This window comes from Corapipo altera, unplaced genomic scaffold (genome assembly GCF_003945725.1).
Source record: "Corapipo altera isolate COAL_440 unplaced genomic scaffold, ASM394572v1 1, whole genome shotgun sequence".
Classification (NCBI taxonomy): domain Eukaryota; kingdom Metazoa; phylum Chordata; class Aves; order Passeriformes; family Pipridae; genus Corapipo; species Corapipo altera.
The window spans coordinates 16215339-16238014 of NW_020884873.1; the positions used below are offsets into that span (position 1 = coordinate 16215339).

General features: G+C 44.2%; 1 protein-coding gene across 2 annotated transcripts in view; it reads right to left on the bottom strand.

Moving 5' to 3' along the window:
- The window catches only part of TMEM184B (transmembrane protein 184B), a 30977-nt gene that overhangs the window by 5520 nt on the left and 2781 nt on the right, over positions 1 to 22676 (bottom strand). For both annotated transcript variants that reach the window (XM_027661200.1, XM_027661191.1), the window contains exons 2-7: positions 11964 to 12224; positions 9503 to 9668; positions 6133 to 6223; positions 5524 to 5599; positions 2324 to 2415; positions 1861 to 2030 (exon numbers count right to left, since the gene is read on the bottom strand). In XM_027661200.1, coding sequence (XP_027517001.1) covers positions 1861 to 2030; positions 2324 to 2415; positions 5524 to 5599; positions 6133 to 6223; positions 9503 to 9668; positions 11964 to 12164 — 796 coding nt within the window. In that variant the 5' untranslated portion in view covers positions 12165 to 12224. The remainder of the gene's footprint in view (positions 1 to 1860; positions 2031 to 2323; positions 2416 to 5523; positions 5600 to 6132; positions 6224 to 9502; positions 9669 to 11963; positions 12225 to 22676) is intronic.

Below are 22676 nucleotides of genomic sequence, written 5' to 3' on the forward strand. Positions count from 1 at the left end.
GCTGTTTGTCCTGTATGTCCCCACAACACATGAGCTACAAATAGAGCAGGCTACGTACACCCACCTAAAGCCACTTGTACAACAGAGAAAAGAGGAATAAAATGAGATAAATATGCTTAAGCAAAGCATGTTCAAACATTGACCCTCTTCTGTTCTCAACTGATGCATAAACTGTGAAACTAAGTGCTTGCAGGACTTATTCAAGTCCAAAACAGTAAGAGCAGTCAGGTATTTCTGCAAGCACTCCTGTGATCTGTGTTGTCCTAAAATAGGTTCTTTCACATGGTGTGCAATCCACACACACAGTCGATGTATTTGATTTATTTACAGTTCTGTGCAGAAAAGGGTACTGCATGGTAAAGCCACAAAGCCAGCACAATGACTACCAAAACTCACTGTTTATACATTTTAGCAAACAAAGCCATTAATGTTCCTTGGCTACAAGTTTCCTAGTTCTCTTATTAATCAATATTTTTTCCTCTATTGGTTATCAATTGTCTCACTTCTCATACCAATTAGTCTTCATGCTCAGTCTTTCTTTTCTTTCAAGTCAGTGGGTTTTTTGGGTCCGTGGTCATGATCTCCCCCTGCCAGAATTACCTTTTACCCAGTCAGAGCTGATTCAACACAGTTGCTGAGTTGTCTTAGTTTCTTCCTTATCTTGGGGCTTCTGCCTAATGACCTGGGTGCCCGTTAATTCTACATTCTTTGTGTCCCTTGTCAGTGATACATCCTTCTTCCCAAACTTTGTTAACCTCCCCCTAGGTCTGAGATCTGAAACACATTGAGCCTGAAACCTTAACAAAGTAATTCTGTGGACAAGTAATTTGTCTTTCTAACACCTGGACATCAGTTAGAGCTTGTTAGCTGCTCTCTGTTTCACGGATTAAATCTCTTTTCTTTTTGATTAGACTTGAAAGTATACAAAGATCAAACATCAAAGAACATCCCTAAGAAAATTTTTACGTATTCCACATTTTGCAACATCAGCACTTCGACTAGCTAGAGCAAAAATTCAAGTAACAGAATTTTTCATTTAAGCATATGGTATTTTTGACAAACCACTGCAAGAAAAAGGTTTTTCCCTGTACAACACCATGGTGGCCGAAGAGTTCCAAAGAAGACAGAAAGTATGTGACCAAATGGCTCAAGATGATAAAACAGACGCTTATTAGTTTGTCCGCAGACAGGGAGGATGGGCCATACTCCAACAGCCTAAATTCCACCCAAGTTCCTACTCAATTAGTCTTTGAAGTGCAACTCAGTAAACCTAAGTAGGACACTGAACAGGGAAATGCTTAGAGCCAATTAGTAAGAAGCACTAAGCTTAGGTGGAATTTCAACTTTCTGAACGTGCCTCTGCGTCATGTGCATGAATTCTGAATGTCTTGCTCAGCGGTGGGTCTGTGGCAGCACACACCGCATTCAGCCAGCTTGCTGCTTCACATAAATCACAGACATACCATTAAAGTTTTATTTATGGAGCGCTAAAAAAAGTACTAAAAATTTTTAGATGTGCCGCTTTAATCAATAAAATGGCAGCATGAGATAAAATGCTGGCAGATTGTGCTTTATGACTGTTCCAGGAATGCAAAGGACTCTTCGCCCTATCAGCTGATTTTGCCAGGTAGATATGCATGGGCACACACACACACAGTGATAGTGAGGATTCAGGAGCATAGAAACAAAATGAAAATGAGCAAAACAGGTTTCCCAGAGAAAAGCAGTGAATGACTATAAAACAAATAGAATACAGAAATACATTCTGTCTATTCATCAACATCTGCTCTATTAACTCTAGTGTCTGAGGCCCTGCAGAGAGCTCTTTGTGCCTACCAAGGGAAGGGAAAAGCAGCTCACCTTGCCAGAAGGACAGGAAAATGACAGACTTCACCATGAAGAACTTGAGGACTGGGCTATAGGGACTGAGTAGCTCACGTGTGGCGAAGTAGAAAAGGAAGAGGGCATACAGTGCCAGGCTGACAGAGATGTTGTAGATGATCGTCACATAGAGGTAGCCACTGGTCACACTGAAAAGAGAAGATATATGAATGCCTGAAACTTCAGCATGATCTTTTCCCCTTGCCACTGTCACTGGGGAGTTCAAAGAGTCCATTTCCTTCCTGCCTCCCTGTCCCATTCCCTCCCCCAAAACTAGGTAGAAAAAACCTGAAACTAAGAGGGCTACCCCTGCCCTCTTTTCTCATGTGCATCAGCCCATGTTGTTCCATCTTTTCCCATGGCCCAGCACACACACGGACAATATGCAAAGCCAGGCAGAGAACAGGCAACCAAGTCTTGCATGCCAGACAAATAAACTTACTCAAAGTCACCATCCTGGTACTTGCCGAAGGCCTGAAGGATGACTGTGCTGATTGCCATGAGGGGCTTCACCACACAGAACTGCAGGGTAGCCTACAGGAATGAGAGAGGAAGAATGATAAGGCAGGAGGTGCAAGGGGCCAAGTCCCCAAACCAGCATCACGATGTAGTGTCCACTAGGACAACTCAGCAAGGCAACACAGTCCAGCACCAACAAGGAGTCTGATCCTGTCACTTCCTAATCAATTGTGCTTGATGACTGCAACACCCAAAAGGAGATACAGGAGATTCAGAAGCAGTATGTGTGCTATCTACTTGTCCAGAATGGGAAAAAAAACATCTCTGGAGGGTTGCTTCTAGAAGCTGCTCAGGTCCTCTCTTCCAGAGCTGCTTTTCACAGGCTGTGCTGCAGCACACTTATGCATGGCAACTGTATGAAAAACAAAAAATCCCACACTGTGCTATGGTATGGACACAGCAAGTTTAACAGAGGCATACTGGGGAAGGAAAGCAAACTCCAATCCATAGTTGTCATAGGTAGGCAAGAAGGTCCCCTGGATCGGAGGGGAACTTAGTTCTCCGAGGAGGAACTTTTGACAGCTGCCACAATATTAAGGTGTTTTGTATACACAGAGATGTGTGTTGACAGACAGAAGTTAAGACCTGTTCTGTTGTCATCCATGTGACCTTTACTGAATCTCCCCAAAGATTCTGTGGCACTTGGGATCAACTCTATCCATTCTGCCAGTATAAACCACTGCTCCTATTGGAACAAATGTTCTCTCAAAGCCACTCCATTCTTCAACTTTCTGGAGATGCTGAATTTCAAAGTCCTAAGGGAGTGAAGGTTTCTGACCCTAAAAAATGTTTCCCTGAAAAGACACGATCCATGTCTCCCTGAAGGAGGCTGGAAGAGCCTTGGCAGGTGCTGACCTGTGCACATGTGGGGAGGGCTATGTAAAGAAAGAAGGCAAAACCAAACAGTAATAATTGCTTTGGATACGATGCAATTTGTTAGTGGTCATAAGACTTCAAGGAGATTAAAAACCCCAGCACATGCCAGTTAGTGAGTCACTGTAAATATGTGAACTGGAAAAGGTCAAGCTAATTGGTAAACAACTCCATCCTCTGAGCTTCCCCTTCTTCCGATCTGGGATGTTTTAACCATTTCCCTGCAATCCAAACCACCACGTACTATTTTTAGTTGCTTCCCTAGAAGATGCTACAGCATATGGGAAGCACATGGATGGTGTGTGACCCATGTGTGAGGGTCATCAGACACAGGCCCAGTAAAGAATCTTAATTAAGACATCCTAAAGGAAACAAGCTGTTTGGATTTTATGCTGCAGCCACCACACTGCTGAAGGGCCACAGGCAACACAGGCAGACTCGCTGACCCAAACCAGGCACCTGCTTGAGAAAAGCTTGTAGTGGGGGTGAAGATGGAAAAAAGGAATGGTTATAGTACAGATTCCTTCAGGATGAAAGGGGCTGGAAAGAGCAGAAAACGGGCAGGTGGGGTGGGAGGCAACAGAAGTGCTAGAGATGCTGAGAACAATGCTAAAAAGGACAAGGTGTTCCTTCCAGCACATTCCTCCCCCTGATCATCATGATGATGGATACTGCCTAGATCAGCACTGACATGTGCTCTGTTGCTCTTTTGCACCAGGCTTCCCATGAATTTGCCTTGAGGAGTCTTCCTTGGCAATCCTGGAAGTCTAGAAGTACCAGAAAGTGAGTCTTGGCATCAACAATTTCTCACCAAGCCAAAAAGGACAGAAGTATTTAAACATCCATGTGCAAGACATCTCCCTCACAGCCTCCACAGCAGTCTTAGCAGTTAGCAAAGGGCAGGCCTGACTAGAAGAAATGCTGCTAGATAGCAGCAAGGGAAAAGCAAATTATCCACCTTAGCCAGAGTTACCAAATGAGCTAGGATTTGTGGAGGCCAGCAGAAAAAACACACCTCCCCCTCCCCAAAGAATGCTTCTAGTCTTCATTGTGATGAACAAACTTTCCAAACACGGCCTTTGCCAAACCCACGTGGCGATAATTGCCAGAGGCCGTGGGACATGAGAAACAAGAGGTCTAAGGGAAATTATTTCTCCAGCACTCATTCACCTTTCATGGGTGTTACATTTGCTTATGACATCTTTGAAAGGTAAAAGTTAACACTAGAAGCACAAAGAATAGGTAATGCAGTGAATCAACCACAGGGTGTCCAAATGAAACCCAAGAGAAACAGGTGAAGCAGCATAATGGTTGCAGAGTAGAAAATAAAGTATCAGGGGAAAAATCCAGGAAAGCTGTAAGGACAAAATATGGGGCAGGGACAAACAGAACAGATAAGCAAAAGATGTCATCCTTTGGAAATGGTCACTTGTGCTACACTGGATATTACTGAGGCAGCATTTTACCTTTGATATTTCTGCACATTGCTAAAACACAGGAGACAGGTCATGATGTACAGGAAAAGCCAGGGCAAAGATCTAGACCCAGTGACTGGAATTACAATGACCTAAGCCTCTTCAAAGAACCAGACCTGCTTCACACTGTCTCCAAAGAAACCTTGTGTGTTCATTTCAGCAAGTGAGCAAAGACTTGACATTCACCTGCTGTTTGGTGACAGCCAGAGGTGACTGACCTGGGATGAGCAGACAAGGGCTGTATTGAGGTTTAGATCTCCCTCGCTCCCGCCCTCCCACTCGACATACCCAGTTCAGCACAGACAGACACACATGATGAGCAATATTCAGTTCCTCCTACAAAGCAGTGTGTCATGCTTAACCTCCACCTCCTCCTCAACTCCAAACCACAACAGCAGCTCTGGGAATTCAGGAGGCTGTTACACAACTGAGGTGTCTGCAACGCAACACAGACATCAGTTTCTTAAAGTTGGGATCTCTGCAATCCATAAAGGGAAATGCTTCTTCTCAGAGTTAACATCAGTTCCAGGAGATAATGTACATCTTTTGCTAAGGCCTTCCTGATGCAGGGTTGAGTAGAAAACATTAAAATCATTCAAAACAAAAAAGCCCTGAAGCGCCTCCTCTTCTCAGCAGTCTGCAGGCCTCTCAAAATGCTATTATGATCCCCCTCAAAGGAGTGCTCATCTCAGAAGTTCAGCAGCAAAAGGCACCACTGCCACCCACACACACTTCATTCATTTCTGCAGGATGGCACAGTCCCTCCAGCCCATACCTGTTTGCAGAACCTCAGGAATCCAATCGAATAGGTCTTTCCCCACAGGCAGCAAGTTCCATACACACAGCTGGACCTGAAAGAGCCAACAGAAGATGACAGGGTTTAGAAGCAAGATCTGGGCTGGAGTGCAAGATTCCTACCCTCTTTATCTATCTCTCTGTAGCAAAGTTGCAGGACTGGTGCTTCCTCCAACCATAATTAAAGTTACAGCCATACTCTCTTTCAGAGAAATGTCTAAAACAACATCCTGACTATACACTCCAGTTATATTTTTCCTTTAACCGAGTAGCATGGGGAGAAACACAGATCCTAAAGGAAGCACAATCAACTAAAGATAGAAAAGATTTAAAGGAGAAGGAAATAAGAAAATAAACAAATGAGTAGGCAGGTGTCCAGAAAAGTTGTGTATCAGTCCAGCTTGCCTAAGAGGATGTGATCACCCTGATTTGTCTCAGACCAGGGTATTGGTAAATCATCACTATCCACACTGCCCAGTCCCAGCAGACATTTGCCACATGACACAGTTTTTCAGGGCAGGGATAAGAGGAAAAGTGGATGGGCTCAGAAGGAGGATAGAGTCATGCTGTAAGCACAATAAATACTCACTCAATTGGTTTCCCTCTGATCTCAGACATGATGGAGCTCTCCCCTCCCAAGTACTCATAGCATAGGCTGAGAAAGTTGTATATTACAAAGGCTGCAAAGACATCAATCAGAGTAAAATGACAACCAACTTCAAAACAGGTGCAAGGACCAAGAGTACAGGCAACAGACCAAACATTAGCAGGGACTGCTTATGCAGCACCTTCCCCTTCAAAGCACTCCAGATTATTTTCACTGCATTTATCATTCTACCTCAGCACTCACAAGACTATCTGAACTGGAGCCTGGCCATGGTCCCACGCCAGTTCCATGACTCATGCCAAAAGGGTCACAGAACCATTTAAAACTGTGGTCAGTCTCCGTATTACTTGGCATCTGTAAGATGCCATTCTTTACAGGGTTCCTCTGCATTATTCTAGGACATTACGCTGGTACTAAATAATCTGGGAGAGATACGGTTAATGGATCAGATATATGTTATCTCCTGTATTTAACCTTCTAGCTGATGAACACAGTTTCTCTCTGCCAGGTAACCAGACTACAGACATAAAAGTTGGAGAAACAGAGGGGTTTTAGTGAAACACTGTTTTCATGTTTAGTGGAGATTTTTGAAAAACAGACTGTGCTTCATTTCCTCAGAATGATGAAATTTCTTGTCTACTGAATAAACTTCTCCTTGGCCCACTTTGCCTTCCCCAGCAACATGCCTTCTTGACAGCAAACAGCCTTCTTGAACTGACCATTAATAGTTTGTCCCATTTCAGTTCTCCACAACTACATATGTATTTCCTTTTCATGGGATCCAAACCCACTTTAATGCATGGAGTAAGCCTGCATGTGCCCTGTCTGATACTCTCTCGACTTGTTAAAATTGCCTTTGGACCCTCAAAGTTGTGAGATTTCTTAGGGCAAGGACTGTACTACTGAGTTTGTTACATACAGCCCTGGGGCAAAAGGACAGACCAGATGACCTTTCTTTCAACATTGTTTTCTACGGTCATCTGTACCCGGACATTCCCTGGAATGACAACACCCAAATCCTGCTTTTTGCCTCAAACAATTTGGGATAGAAACAGAAGTCTCGAGGAACTCTGAAATAAGAACAGAAGCCTAATAACATACAGCACAGAGACGCTGATCTCCTCAAGCAGCCAGTTATTAGACCTGAGGTCAATTTTTCCACATAGATGAACTTCTGAAGTCAGACATCAACTCTAATTCCTCTACAAGCATCCAAACTATGCCCTGGCAAAGAGGTACTCAACACTTCCCAAAATTCTCATAGTCTCAAAACATTGTATTTATGGCTTGTAGATGTGTCTAGCTGGCAAGAATGCTATGGCACCTAAAAGCAAATGGTATACCTGCTTCTACGTATGTAATTGGTATACTGTTACTCCACCTGTAATCGTTATTATTGAACAAAGTTCACACAGTAACTACTTTACCAAAGCCTTAATTAGGAGACAAAACACCAACCACGGAAAACTCATTTAAATAACTGTGGTAACCCCTTTTGCCTTCAATTTTGCTGCAACTTAGTTGACAGCTCCCAGTACCCAGAGGAAGAAAAGCTGAGCTTTTCCTCCAGTGACCCCTGCCCTCTGATGTGGTCATTACAATACCAGGCCATTCCACAAGCACTAGGGAAGAGATGACATCAGAGGAAGAAGACAAAACAAAACAAAAGGAATAAAAGGGAGGGAGAAATATCTGCCTGTCCCTCCCCAAAAGAAGTAAGTGCTAGTGATCAAAACTCATCACATCAGCAAAAGAACACTTCTCCCATTCCTGATCCACAGTCATTAGATGATACTCATGATATCGACGTAATAGAAAAAAAAAATCTACTTGTGTCAGTGTTACTGACACTCAGGTTTGTACAGAAACAGAGTCACAGGAAAGAGCAACACCAAAACACTATGAAATGTAGTCTACATATGGCTCAAGACAGTTTTCAAAATTTATTAGTAGAGTCTTCTCCTCCCATTCCCTAATAGAGCTCCTCCCCACCTCACAACCTAAAACCTTCTCAGTAAAAGAAAGGATAAGGTGGATGTCAAGGGAGGGAACAGAACAAAAAGGCTGTTTTGAAGCGATCCCCAGAAAAAGTGAGGGACAGAGCCTGCTTTCCAAAGGTGCTTTCACCTCCACCTGTAGTTTTCACACAGGCCAATGCGCCGAGGTGAACTCTGGTGCACGGGCTGCCTCCTGAGCAGATGCTCAAATGTTTGCAAACTCCCTGAGCAAGCAAGGCAGAGGGACACTGGCTGTTGCTAGGAGAGGAGTTTCCCAGAGCAGCAGGCTTCCTGCTAGACCTACACGCACACAGGGCAGGGAAACTATAAAACCAGGCCCAAACAAAGATGCCTCCTGCATCACGTGTGCACGTTTGCCATCTGCTGCTGCATCTCAGAGTGTTGTTGTGGATGTGAGGAGGGCCTTCTGGTCCCTTCAGCTGATTAACTTGATCACATGGCCAGGGGCACCTCTCTGCAATGCAGATCTCACCAAAATAACTGTACCAATGAGTTATGATTTAATGAGGGGATGGTGATAAATTGTCCTCAAAAATACACTGCTTGAGTGCAGTCTCTCCTGCCAGGTGGGTAGAGGCTTCTTTCAGAATAAGATCAGGAGGGAAGTTAAGGTAGCATTTACTGGAGAGTAACCGCTTCCCTCACATACAGCATTACTGCTATTATGTTATCTGCAGCAGGTAACCAAAACCAAGCCATTGGTAACTCATCCTGAACGTGGCATCCTCTCTCCTGCAGGACCCCAAAGCACTACACCTGACCAGCCTCAGCATGTGGTGGCTGTGCTACCCTGTGCAAGCACACAAGTGGCCACAGGATGGGACCAGAAGAATACATTGCTAACACACTGCACCAGCAAAACAGGACAAAGCAAGCGTTTGGCTGCTGAGTAGGTGCTGTCAGAAGAGCCAGGAGCTAAGCAACACCTCGCTTTCTAACACCCGGATACGATCAGACTCTTTGGCTTTAGACCTTCCTGAAACAAAGGACCCAAGAAAACCATAAACTTGGTCTTTACAGAACACTGTAAAGGGAAGGTTCAACATATCCTGTCCTGCTCAGAGGCCAATGAGGAAGAGGGTCAGGGTGAACAGGGCTTTGAGCAAACCTGTCCTAGCCCATGGCAGGGGTGCTGCACTAGATTATCTTTACAGGTCCTTCCTGACCCAAACCATCCTTTGATTTTCAGTCACTAAGCAAGCCATGGTCATCCAGTTAGGCACACCACAAAACTTTGCTTCAGTAGGTGACAGTGATGCTTTCTCCATGTTCTCAACCAGAAACAAAGTTCTCTCAGGGCAGAGACTTCCCACCTCTGTCTGACCCCTCCTTACCTTCATAGCAGTCCCGCACTGTGCCAAAGTAAACATAGTACTGGTCATTGGTGAAGAACAGGAGACTGAGCCATGAGTCAAAGGCATAAATGGGCACAATGAAGAGGATCCGAACGATGTAGCGCTGTTCGTTTGGGCAGCTATAGCAGCGAAGATGCATGTAGATCTGAGAGGACGGAGAGGGGAGACCAGGATCAGCGGAATATGGAGTAGAGAGGGAAAGTAGAACTGGAGAGTCAATTGGGCCAGGAAAAACAAACTCAGTAAATCACCTCTTGATTGCCTCCAGCAGCCTCAAGGTGATGAACATAAAAGAAAAAATAAATCACTGTTATCATAAGACACTGATACAGCAACCCTTAGTTTGCAGAGAGGGGGAAGGAGAAGGAAAAGGAAATGGAGGCATTTCTAATCTAGTTTCTTATAGGGAATTAATCTACTGTTACATTACCTTGCCCACATTCTTTTGTTCACATCTTTTTTCCAGTTATCAGTCCTACCTTCCTGTTATCCTCTTTTAAGTACCTAAGATTCACACCACTTGCAGGCTGCTTCTCTCTGAAGAGGGAAGGTGCATGCGCTTAAGCATATGCTCTTTGTGAACACTCACTCTCTTGGCAGTTTTGGATGCTTTCAAGACTTTCACCTGAAACAACCTAAGAGAGCCCTTCAGAGTACAGCCAAAAAGCTGATAAGTCACAGCCTATACGCTCAAAAAGTGTCATTCTGCACATTGGTGACAGCCCAGCTACAAACTGACAGCCATCAAAGGAGCACTGAGGTCACACAACGTGCTCAAAGGAACCACAGAGCCACAGCGTTTGTTTTGTCTGACTGTTTGCACACATGCCAATCCCCCTAAGTCACGGGCTGGGGGAGCACAGTGTCCCCACCTTACCTGCTCCCACCCCTCACAGTTTGTTAGCCATCATTAAACCCCACACCTAAGATGCTTTTTCACAGAATACCCACCTCCTGAAAAAGGCATTGACCACAACCACACCCTGAAGATAAGTACAGCTCATGCAATGGCCTAATAACACAGCCAGAGCTTCAGTGTAAGTTGTGGGTACGCTCTGTTGACCATGGAGTCAACAGAGGCAAAGCCTCTGAATGGCAATTCTCATCGAGCTGCTGCCCCAACTGCTGGAATGAGTAACAGCTAGTTTATTACATACGTGCCTCATGACTGACTGATTCTGCTGCCTGAAGAGGCACAAGTGTTTGTTTGAAGCTTCACCCTGCATTTGGGGATGTCGTGAGGATTCTGCAGGATCTAACAAAACATACACTGATGATCTCACCTTTCCCTCGTAAGGGAGAGGGGCTTGTCTCTCTCTCCTCAGCAGTCTGTTGCTTATCCCTCCCTGCCTCTTGGCCAGATCGGGTCAAAATCGACTGAAGGGCTCAAAAATACTTCCGTTTCCTCTCCCTAACCCATGAAGAGCTCACAAAAACCTCATTTCCTGGGGAGAACAGGTTGAAAATAAACTAACAAACCTTAGGGATATTTTTGCCCTTTGACAATCCTAGTGACACATCTCACCCAGCACAGGGACAGCTGATACCGGAGTTCAGATGACTCTAAGCTTTGCCCTTGGGATGTCAAAAGAGCCCTGTGATCCATGTGCCTACGAGAGCACAGGAGCTGCTGCCGTGTGAGAGGACAACAGCACATTTCAATCAACAGTGTCTCTGTGGCACTGACCTCCATCAGTTTCTTTGGAGAAGGACATTAATGCCTAACTGTGCAATGCTATACTGCGGAGGAAAATTTCTTCCTACCTTCAGTAGGCAATCAATTTGACAGCAGGATCCATGGCACTTGCAATTGTTACCCAAGCTGGTGAAACTGCAGGTGTTACTCTTATTCATCTGTGACTAATCCATGTTTTAACTTCACTAGCCCCTGTACTCCATCAATAGGCTGTAGTTTTCTAGATTCCAGTCATCACTCTGGAATCTATGATCCAACAGGTACAAAACACAGGTTGATAAATAACAGGGCTCCTGTTTCCCTACTGTGTTTTTTAGTTCACATGACAACTGCATGAAAGGGAGGTACAGAACAGGATGCAGGGTTTGACTTGTTCTGGCTCCCAGGACAACTGGCCCAGAAAGCGGGGAGAAGAGAAAAATTAAAATAAAACATTTCCTGCTACTCCTTTCCGCAGTGGAGTTCAGCCTTTGGAATCCACTGGCACAGGAGATCAAAGGAAGAATGTCAAACAACAGGTGACTACAATCTTTTAGCCAACGGCTGACACAATAACAAAATGGCTGGATTCAGATACAAGACCTGTGAAAGGATGGCCTGAGATAACACACCTTACTGCAAACATTCAAGAGATGGCCAAATGTTTTACAGAGTGTGCTTCTTCTCCTTTCATACTGTGGAAATGGTCTGTTCCTCCATGTGGGGAAAAGGAAAGGATGAGAAGTACGAGTGACGGGGTTTTACCTGATGGCAGGTGATGAGCAAAGCTGTCCATACAAAGAAACCTGAGATAGCCTGAGCAGCAGTGGTCATGAGGAATATTGGCTGCTCCACAGCCGTGGGGCTGCCATCCTCCGGCATCCAGGAGAAGTTAGGAGCCACAGCTGGAGTGGTGGCAGTTGACCCCAATCTGGGGGCTGCAGTGACATCAGTCATCATTATCATGGTGCCTTTTGGTGTGAGGTTCCAGATGGGATTGCTGAAGAGCTGCCCACGAGCCAAGACCTGCCAAGGAAGAGGACCAAAAAGCATTTGAACCCAGCTGAAAGGAGTCAGGAGCGTAACAGTAACAGTGCTTTGCATCTCTCACATGCCTTTCACCAGGCTGCTCACATGTTTTAGGAACAGGACCTAGATAAGTCTGCCAGTGCCACCCCTCGTGACACAACAAATCATGTGGTGTTCAGGAACCTTTCACATCCTCCCTGACATCCTGAAACACTGCCACCACTATTGTCACCTCCCTACTGCAATAATTTCAGCACAAGATGAATAGAGCATTTACCTGAGATCATAGAATCATAAAATGGTTTGGGTTGGAAGAGACCTTAAAGATCATCTCATTCCACCCCCCTGCCATAGTCAGGGACACCTTCCACTCGACCAGGTTGCTCAGAGCCCCATCCAACCTAGCCTTGAACACTTCCAGGGATGAGGTATCCACAACTTCTCTGGGCAACCTGTTCCAGTGCCTCACCACCCTCACAGTAAAGAATTTCTTCCTAACATCTAATTTAACCTACTCTCTTTTAGTTTAAAACCATTCCCCCTTTTCTTATCACTGCATGCCCTTGTAAAAAGATATCTAAAAAGGAGGTATCTAAAAAAAAGATATCTAAAAAAAATTTAGATATCTAAAAAAAAAGGAGGTATCTAAATCATCCATACTGGAAGATGACAGGCACAACTAAGTTAACAGCTCTGCTTTCCATAAAAGTATGGGCTATTCTGCAGTGTCTTAGTGTTATGGTTAGCCTGCCAAGCAGCAACAGGCAACAACAACATGTGCCACAGTGTCACTATGCAGCAAGGGGGGCAAGGGGAAGAGTATCCTTATTCCTTCAGCAAGCAATACCCTTCTCCTACTGCCATGTTGAAAACCACACTCAGTGCAAAGCACCCTCATTGGAAGGATATGTACTGAAAGCTTTCCTTGCTTTGAGAGCATGGAAGTCATGCTTCTACCAAACATTGTATGGCATGGTATACTTAGCCTGTTAGTAATTCTACTAACTTAGCATTATTTTCTGCACAATGTGAATTTAACCTGATTGGCTTTTAAAAGCCAGCTGACCCATGAAAACACCCAGAACATGCAAGATCTCAAAGCAGCATGACCCTTGGCCATTTCCTGAATAAAAAGCTATCTTCTTTCAATGGAACAAATTCTTGAAGGTCTAAGATCTAAAGTAGCTATTATTTTCAATTTGGTTGTAAGCAGGCTCTAGTGTGACCTCTGGATTGCAGGACGATAATCCACTTAAACCAAGATCACAAGCAGGCAGCCATTGGTTCTACCCATTAGAAGAGCTGCTCCTGATGTGATTGCAGTAGAGACGTGCCTATCAAGGGGAACAGCATAATGCTGCCTCCTCCTGATAACCTCCTAATACTTTTTGGAATGCCCTTTCTGTAAAAGCACAAGACATAGCTCTTACACAGGCCTTTATGATCGGTAGATGGAAAGGGCTTTAGAAAGGCCAAGGATCCATCACCACAGTTTGCAGCTGCAGCAGGGAAGGACACATCTGTCATTTACTGACAGGTCATTACACAGCACAAACAAGAGCATACACTTGCAGATGAACTGCCCCAGCTCTGCTTCACCTGAAGCCACAGCACAAACTGGGGAACAGGTACCCAGTAAAAGCAGAGGGCCAGTAGCAAGTCCATTCCACATGCACACTAAGGTGTGCAAATGGCCCCTCCAGCACAGGCTTTTACAGAACACACACTTGCATTAATGGTGAGCAGCACTCTGATGTTACTTGTGCCACAGTCTACCCCATTTCTGTTTTCTTCCACAGGGGAAAGAGAAAAATCCAGGGAAATACCCAGACTTTTTTAAGCAGATATTATCTTACTATGCATGGACTGCACAACTGCTGTAGTTTAATTTACAAACTAATTGTCAAACTTGGCTTTTCTTCGTTCTTTCCAGTTGTTGTTTTTCCAAAATAGCTCTGCTCTGAGTTACAACTTTCCATAACCACATGTACAGCAGGGTAATTCCTTTTCAGTCCTGATCAGTACAGGAAATACAACTGTTCAGTTTTGAGCTTCAAAACATACATACACACACACACACACATGCACACTTCATTACCTATACTATATCTAAAAATTTGGAGAGATGAAGGCCGGATGAGGATGTCACAAGGTAGCAACTGAACACTCACAGTGCTGAGAGAGTGCTTCCACTAAGCTCATAAAGGGCACATCTAGAATGAAATCAGAGCAGATGCATCTGTGGCTAACCTAGGTCTAAATAAAGTCCAGCCAGCTGCAACCTTGCACATCCTAGTGCACTTTGGGAGATATGAAGAGGGGAAGCTGCTAAGCCCTTCCTAAAGTTCATGGGGGAGAGGATCTGTACATCAGACCACAAGTGGCAGGAGGAACAGGACCTGGACATTCACACTGCAGCTGATCAAACCACATCAATAGCATAGAGCCAAATGCAGCGTCAGTAAGATCAGCAGACGTGAAGATCTGAAAGGGAATGCTTTTGCGTCTCTGCACTCATTTTAAAAGAAGTGGAAATAGCAAAAAGTGATCAACAAGCATTTTGACATGACAAGGGTTATGTATTCAGAAGCAGGGTCACTTATAAGTTCAAGTTGTGTATGTAACCTTAACACTGCCCCCTTGTGATTATACATCAACCACCATTAATTACATGATTGTCTATCATTCCTAATCTAACCCACTTTAACTGACACAGTCATTGAAATTAATAACTCTTTCCAGCACTGTGTTCTGAAAGAAAACATACAAACTTTCTTACAAACTAGGGTTACATTCCTCCTACACCAAAACCCAATTCACCTCACCCCCCCTGCTCCTCAGGGTCGCCCCTGAGGACAGCCTTTTATTCACTTGATACTTTTTATTGGTTCTGTGCATCAGTTGGCAGTTCATTCTCCTTGCTAGTGAAACATGATGGAATGCTGTACTCCCAAATCTGCAAAATTAACATACACCTTCCAAATTATCCCTTCTAATCTTCTCAAGTCCCACACATCATAGCTACAGTGACAGGTATAAGCAGTGCACAAAGCTGTTACAAAAGGCTACCGAACGCAAGAAGCTGAAGCTGTGAGAGCAAATCTGGTCTATACTTAAGAAAAACAGCTAATAGCACAGACAAATAGAGCCTTAACCAGGTGAGTGGATTTCAGCTCATTCACTACCACCAGCTCAGCCTTTGAGCTCCTCTTTTGCTTTGTTAAAAAGAACATCACGAGGGTGGGCTGTTAACTCACTTAACAGGCCTTTCTTCTGAGAGGCCTCTTCCCCTGTGCAACAGGACACAAGTCTAGCAAACCATTAGAACAGGTTTCCAATAGAGGTGGTGCCTGCGAGCACATCACAGCAAACATGTTGTCTTGACAAGCTACAGATCAAGCACCTTGGCATAAACAGCTTCCCTCTGAACGTGTTTTGGCACTTGTTTCTTGGACACCTACCTCCATCACAGCCCAAATCAGTGCCACAATATACCTTCCTGCTTCCTCTCACACCTGGGTAAAAAGATACTTCCCAACAGCCACAAAGCTATTCCCTATTCACCTCCATCTTCTCCACTCTTCCACTTTGCTACTCCAGTTGTGCAATGACCTGACATCAGTCAGGCTCCTGGCTGTGATCTCTTTCCAGTGCTTCTCCCAGCTGGCTGTATTCCTCTGTTGTTTCTTGCGCATTTTAAGCTCCCTGGGACAACTGCCTTTTTGTTCTCTGCCCCATACAGTTCCCAGCACTGCAAGGTACTAAATCATGAGGAAGGCGCTTGACATTACCATATGTCAAATCAGGGGCATTTAGAAACATGAATTACCAATGCAATACAAACCAATCTAATGCATAATAGATTTTGGAGAGTTCCTTACTCTTCTGCCATATCCTGTCTTCTCTGCCCACTCTTTCATCTCTACCTCATTGCTTCCAGTTCAAGGGAGAATAAAGTTACTTGCACACTTATTCTCCCTCTCTGGAGAACACTCCTAAATATATCAAAGGAAAATATTTCAACACTTCTAAATTTCACTCTTGGAGCTTTCCCCATTTCCAGCTGACTACCTTGCTCCCCCCGGAGGTAACCTGAAATATAACAGGACCAGGAGAACAGAGAGCCAGGAAAAGTGACAAACTTTTGGAAACTGGAAACATGCACACGTAAAAGTACATCTAGGCACTCCCAGGGCCTTCAGACACAGGCTTAGGTGTATTTCAGGATGGCCACAGGAAACCTGGATCAGAGCTGTACGATTCTTCTACGTGGGTTACATGAGCTTCAGGCAGTGCCTAGGTCTGTGTGAGGTCTATACCCAAAAACCTCGAACGTGGAAGGCAGAGATCACACTCCCATCCCCTACAAGCTGTTACCTGTTCCTGCCCAGAAGTCATTACAAATTATGCACATTAGAGCAAGACAGGACCTTGTACTGCCAGGGCATTAGCTTAAACATCAACCTTAGTACCAGCTTAAACTTATCTAACAGATCTTCTGAAAGCACTTTAGGAGTATTAGGGGCTGCTCTCATGCAAAAAGGGGGAAAGAAAACAAAACAAAGCATGTGCTATTTCTATCAAGATAACTATCCTGATAAAAACCTAGAGATGAAAAACACTGTTATTAGGACTCTAGACAGAGAAGAGGCTCTAAACTGGATGGGGACTGATTCTGTTAGAGACAGCAAACCGACATAAAGCCAGCAGGGATGTGTCCACATGGCCTGCATCCACAGGAGAACAACAGCGCACTAATTCTCCACCAGGAGCAGATTGCCAGTCCTGTATCTTTTAGAAATAGAGACCTTCTGTCTTCAACATTAACATGGCAGCTTCTTCCACTGAAAATAAACTCAGAACAGTAAACAGACAGGATGTGGCACAAGTGAAAACAAAAAACTTCATTTCTGGCTTGCATAAAGGCATGGAAAATGTTACCACTGAGGAGGAGCTATTTCTACATAAACAAACATAAATGCGGAAACCTCATTTCTGACGCAACAAAAGTGGTGTAAGAGGAGGGAAGAAAGATTCCAGCTTGGTCCTTCAGTTCCGTGGAGTATTTCTGAACACATATTCAACCACAGTCTAGTAAAGCAGGAGGTGGCTGGCTGCTCTGAGCAAGACCTACCGTGGTGCAGGCAGCAAAAGAACCCCAAACAACATGACTCTGAAGCCATTCTGTCCCATCTGCAAACACAGTCTGTGTTTTTAAAATAGATCATCTCATCCAAGGCTGAAAGTATTTAATTTCTAAACTGCTGAGAGAGCAAAGAATGATACACAAAGCTATCCTATGAAAGAGTCTTAACAGCTAAGCCTCCTTCTGCTGTACAAGACACGATCCACTAAAACACACACGGCCTGGCTGCAAGGTTCTCCTGGAGAGCTACAAGATAAGAAAATGTTCCTCCTTAAAACCTACTCCACACTTACCCGAGCTTTAAATATCCACCATGATGACCTTTGTTTCTGTTAAGATACCACAAAACCATTTTCCACTCCCCTCTTAAGTTCTTAGTACTCCAAGAGTTTCTCCATTAAACCATCCTTATTCCTGCAAGAGTTTCTCCACTAAATTATCCTTATTCTGGATCCAAAAAGACCAACACAGAAGTTCCATGCAGTAGCTTAATCAATGTCCAAACTTTCTGCATCTATTAGGATACGAGCAAGAGCTTTATATTAGTGAAAGCAGGAGCTTAATGTTTTTTCAGAATGTGCCCTAGACTCACAAGGAATAAAAAAACCACAGGATAAAATGTTTCAAGGTTTATTTTAGACTATTTTAATTATAAAAATGCCTAGAATTGCCAACTGGGATCAACTCTTTCCATTGTGCTAGGCATCCATGATAAATTCTGTAATTGATAGATAATTGATTTATGGTCTTTTCAACACCCAAAGGTATGGCATCACCAGCTGATATGGCAAAAGGCAGAAAAGGAGAAGAGGACAAAATAACTCTACACAATAAGAGAATCACTGGCACAGCTCAAGTCGGTGATAGCAATCCAAGAAAAATCAAATGCTTCTACATTTATTACTTCTTAAATTGCTTTTGCTCTCTGGGGTGGCATCTAGTTTACTTAGCTATGAGACATGAAAAGGTCCCAACCGTGCATTTTTAAGCTCTCCAGTAGCGCTCCCCAAACAATCTGAGTTAAGTATGTGACCTGGCATGCAATTTTAACTAGTACAACTCATTTACATTTTACTACTCACGCTGGGCAAAGCTTCCTGAACGCCAAGGCAGTGAAAGTCACCCCACAACACACACTTCATACAAAGGCACACGCAGGTAACTCCGAACGCATGTGAGCTGTGCTGCGCTCGGCCAGAAGACAGGCAAGACTTACAAACATACGAAGTGATTGAATCTACAGTCACTGCACTTCATGGCATGCTCTGTCTGCTCAACAAATTCTGATCCAAAGGCAGTTCTTGTCAATGTTATTTCTACAGAGGAGTGAGCAGTCTGAACGCTGAAGAGATGTCCCAGTCACAATTTTCACAGCTGTCGGTACAGTCAGTGAAACAACAGAAAAGAGTCACTGGGACATAAAACCAGTAGCATCAGCACGAGCAGAAACATTAGCCTCAGAAGCAGAAGGCAGAGGAGTCAGTCCACTAGGGAGACCAAACTCCAGGGCAAGGTACACACCCACTAAGCCATACTCAAGAGATGATCCGATGCACATAAAAGCACATCCTACAAATAAACAATCTAACCTCAACAAGGTCATACTTCTTTTCTCATTTTGAGGAAATAAATATCTGAGAATACCACAAAAATCTTCTCCACTTGCAGCTCACACAGCCCCCACCCATTCTGCTAAGCTGTAGTCATCCGAAGAGAGAGCAGCTTCCCCTCCCCATGTGCCCATTTAAAAACCCAGAATCAACAATAAAACCCTTTTACCCTGAGCCATGCACTCTTCTTTCCAGAGTTTTTTTCTGCTCTATTAATTTCTGTTGTCTCACTGTATTAGCACAGCCCTCCTCTCCCCATCCTCCTCCTCCTCTTTTTTTTTTTTTTTTTTTGGACTGACCAACATTGTGATGGGTCAACATCCAACATCCAGTCCCTTTTTTGGAAGGGGACAGGAAAAAGAGAGAAAGGGGGAGGGAGATGAGGAGAAGGCATGTTCCCCAACCTTCCAACTGCTCCTTTGAGAACAGAATCAAACACACTTGGGCTGTGCACTGCATCCCTTTCCCATACTCCCAGCAGCCTCACTCCACACAAACTAGTCAAGCCCCCTGTTCCCAGTGGAGAAACACAGTAAGCCTACAAAGATATTCTGCAACTGGCAGAGGGGAAAGAGACAACAGGAAAAGGATGTGTTGTAAACAGTTGTGTCCAGCATGACAGAGGAAGTTGGTTTTTCATTTTCCAAGAACATTCTCAAGAACAAAGTCAAATCAGAACTTATTCCACCACCACTTGCATTCATTGTTCCCCACCTCTGCATGCCAAGACAGAGGAGAGAACAGTTTTGAATTTGCCACAGGGTATACAGTTACACTAAGAAGAATCAGAAGTCAAACTCTACAGCAGCATGGAAAGGTATTAAACATGTGGAAGTCACATGCAAAGGGAGTTTTTTTAATATATTGAAGTATACTTTTCCACACAGAATATAACATATAGAATCTTTCAGATTAGATCAATACTTCAATGTACCAAGCAAATGTGCTGGAAGAACCCAGACATCTTATCACAGGCCCAGGCAACTGTGCAGCGGTGCACTGAGGGCAGAGGCACATCTGACTTCCCTAACAATCATTCTCTGACGCAGACATGCAGCAGTGTTGTAAAAACAGTGATTCTCAACAAAGTGTCCAAAGCGACTCTCTATGAAGCCATTCTGTTATTGCTAAAATAACAACTGGTTGGCTTATTTTTGTTTATGGGTTGTTGCTTTTCTTTTTTTTTTAACTCTGACCATTAGGCACATATATCCTTCTCAATTCCCAAAAATCATGGACTCATAATCTCATGGTTCCTGTCTGACATTACCCCCTCCATTCTCTCGTGTCCTACTACTCCCTCGAGAAAAATAAAAATCCTACAGAGGCAAACTTCTGAAAGCAAGATTGGAACCTTTGTATTCCTGGATTCATGGGAGAGTTCCTCCCCACACAAAAATGCCAAGTCCTAGATATATCAGCATTACAGCTTTGCTAGTAGAAGAATAAGCCCAGATACAGCATTTCTCTTACAGAAAGATTACCTCTGGAAGTTCACAGGCAATGCCTGGAGGAGGAAACCATTCTCACCCTTGATGCTAAAGCACAGGAAGAAGAGGCAGCATCAGAGGGGGAAACCTTGCCCAGCATCGTCTTCCAAAGGCTACTTAGAGCACAGGAGTGGCTAGGAGCTGCTCCCCTTTCCTGACTCAGCACCAAAGCTGACCACAGAGCTTTGTAGAGAAGTCACCGGTACTGTTAGAAGCTGACAGATGTCAACAGCTACTAAAACACAGTTCAAGGTGATTCCAACATCTGCCCTCTCTATCCCAAAAGCCATCAACAGCAAGGCATTTTCTCTATACAGAAAGAAATACTCCACACATCTAACTGAGAGGGTGCACTTATAAAAAAATGAAACTTCAACCCAATGTTTCCAGACACTGAAATACTAAATTACCCAATTGCAGGAAGTTGCCTAAATGGGAATTTATATAAATAATTTCTATCTTAAGACTCTTGTAAAATCAGCACCATCACAAAGTCATTGGGAGGGGGGAAGGAAGTCTGTAAGGAGAGTTTGGAGAAGGAGTGAGGTCACTCCCAGCTCCCATGGGACAATTAGCTGCAAATAGCTTCACCCACCACTAACCAGCCCTTCCTAGCAAAACTGGCAAGGAGACAAGGTGTGGTGAGCCATGAAGAGAAATTCACTCTTCCAATCTGCCTCTTCAGGTGATTGACTTGTCCAGGTTCATTTTAAGCAACCTGGACAGAGGCACAGCTATGCTCAGCACTGCTGCCTAGGCTGTATCTGTGCTGGAGATGACCAGGCAGCTGCAGGCTCCCAGCAATCAGCTCAGCAGCCTCCAATCGCATCCATGACATGTTCTGCAGCCTGAGGAGGGAACACTGGCTTGGCAAGGTCAGCTTTTAAGGTATTATTTCATCTCATCTTCTTGAAGCCTCACTGCTGCACTACATAACATGTTGCAGTCATTTTCTTTGCTGAATCAGAAGGACCTTTTTTCACTTTTTTGCCACAGAGTTGATCAGGGGCCATATGTACATCATACCTGGGCAGAGAGGAACACTTACCAGTTAGACACAAAAAATTTGAGGCCATGACACCATCTCTCTATGCTCTTGGTCACCCTCCATTATACAACATCCTCAAATGGCTGATCCTTTCAGCATCATCATACTCCCAGGCACTGTGACTATAAGATAATAATAGCAATATTCCCATCCTTTCAATGCAGAGACACACTTGACAGTGGCGAGACAAATATCCAGGTACTCTGTGGGTTAATGCTGCAAGGAGAGCATGTCAGTTACTTCCCTTTTCAGGTTTCCTGTCAATTATGCCCCTCAGAGGCTATAAAGACCTGGTCAAACACAGATCCAGCACAGTTCCTGAACAGCTTGCCTATACACTGCACTTTCCCTGGAGACAGCTTGCTCTGTTGCTTTTCCAGACATGTTACTTACACAGTCTCAAAAACCCGATGGAAGTTGAGCTGACTTTTAGATTAGACAGAACCTGGCTATGAGCAAGTACTCCAGTGCCCTGTCTTTCCCTAAAGGAGGGAGACTCTGAGGTGAGATTCCTTGAGGGTGGCTGCAACTCACTGCTTTAGCTGGCAGAATTTCCCTTCCAAAACCATCCCAGGGAATTGCTGCTCTGAGAGCATGTCCAGCTGCTCTCTCCAAAAGTAGTCCATAAAAAAACCCCCACCATCAAAACCCTTTCCATAAGGGTGTTTTCAGTCCATTCACAATAATATTTTACAGTTATTTTAGCTAAGTGTTTTAATCCATTTTATCAGTGTCAAACTGCTTTCAGAGTCTCAGGTGTTCTGGTGGGGTGTAACGTCTTGGCAGGAAACCACTCTTCCACCACAAGAAAGCAAACCCCAAAGAGTTTGGGAAGAAGAGTTTGAGAACAGCACACAACACACACACTGCTCCAAGCAAACAGCTGGGCAAGTCAGCACTCAAAACTCAAACACAATGCTGCTCTCTACAGCACCTTAAATTTCCAGGGCCTCGGCGAGCACAATCAATCACAACCACTAAAACAGCAAAAAGCTTCTGCCCCCAGCCCTGGCCGTTCAATAATACACAGCTGCTTTGTTACACAGAGAGCCAGCAGCAGTCCTGGACTAGAAAAGTTCGACTGTACAAAGGATAAGCGCAATTTCTCTCTGAGGCTGCACCATCCTCATCGTTTTGTAGAAAAGCCACCCTGTA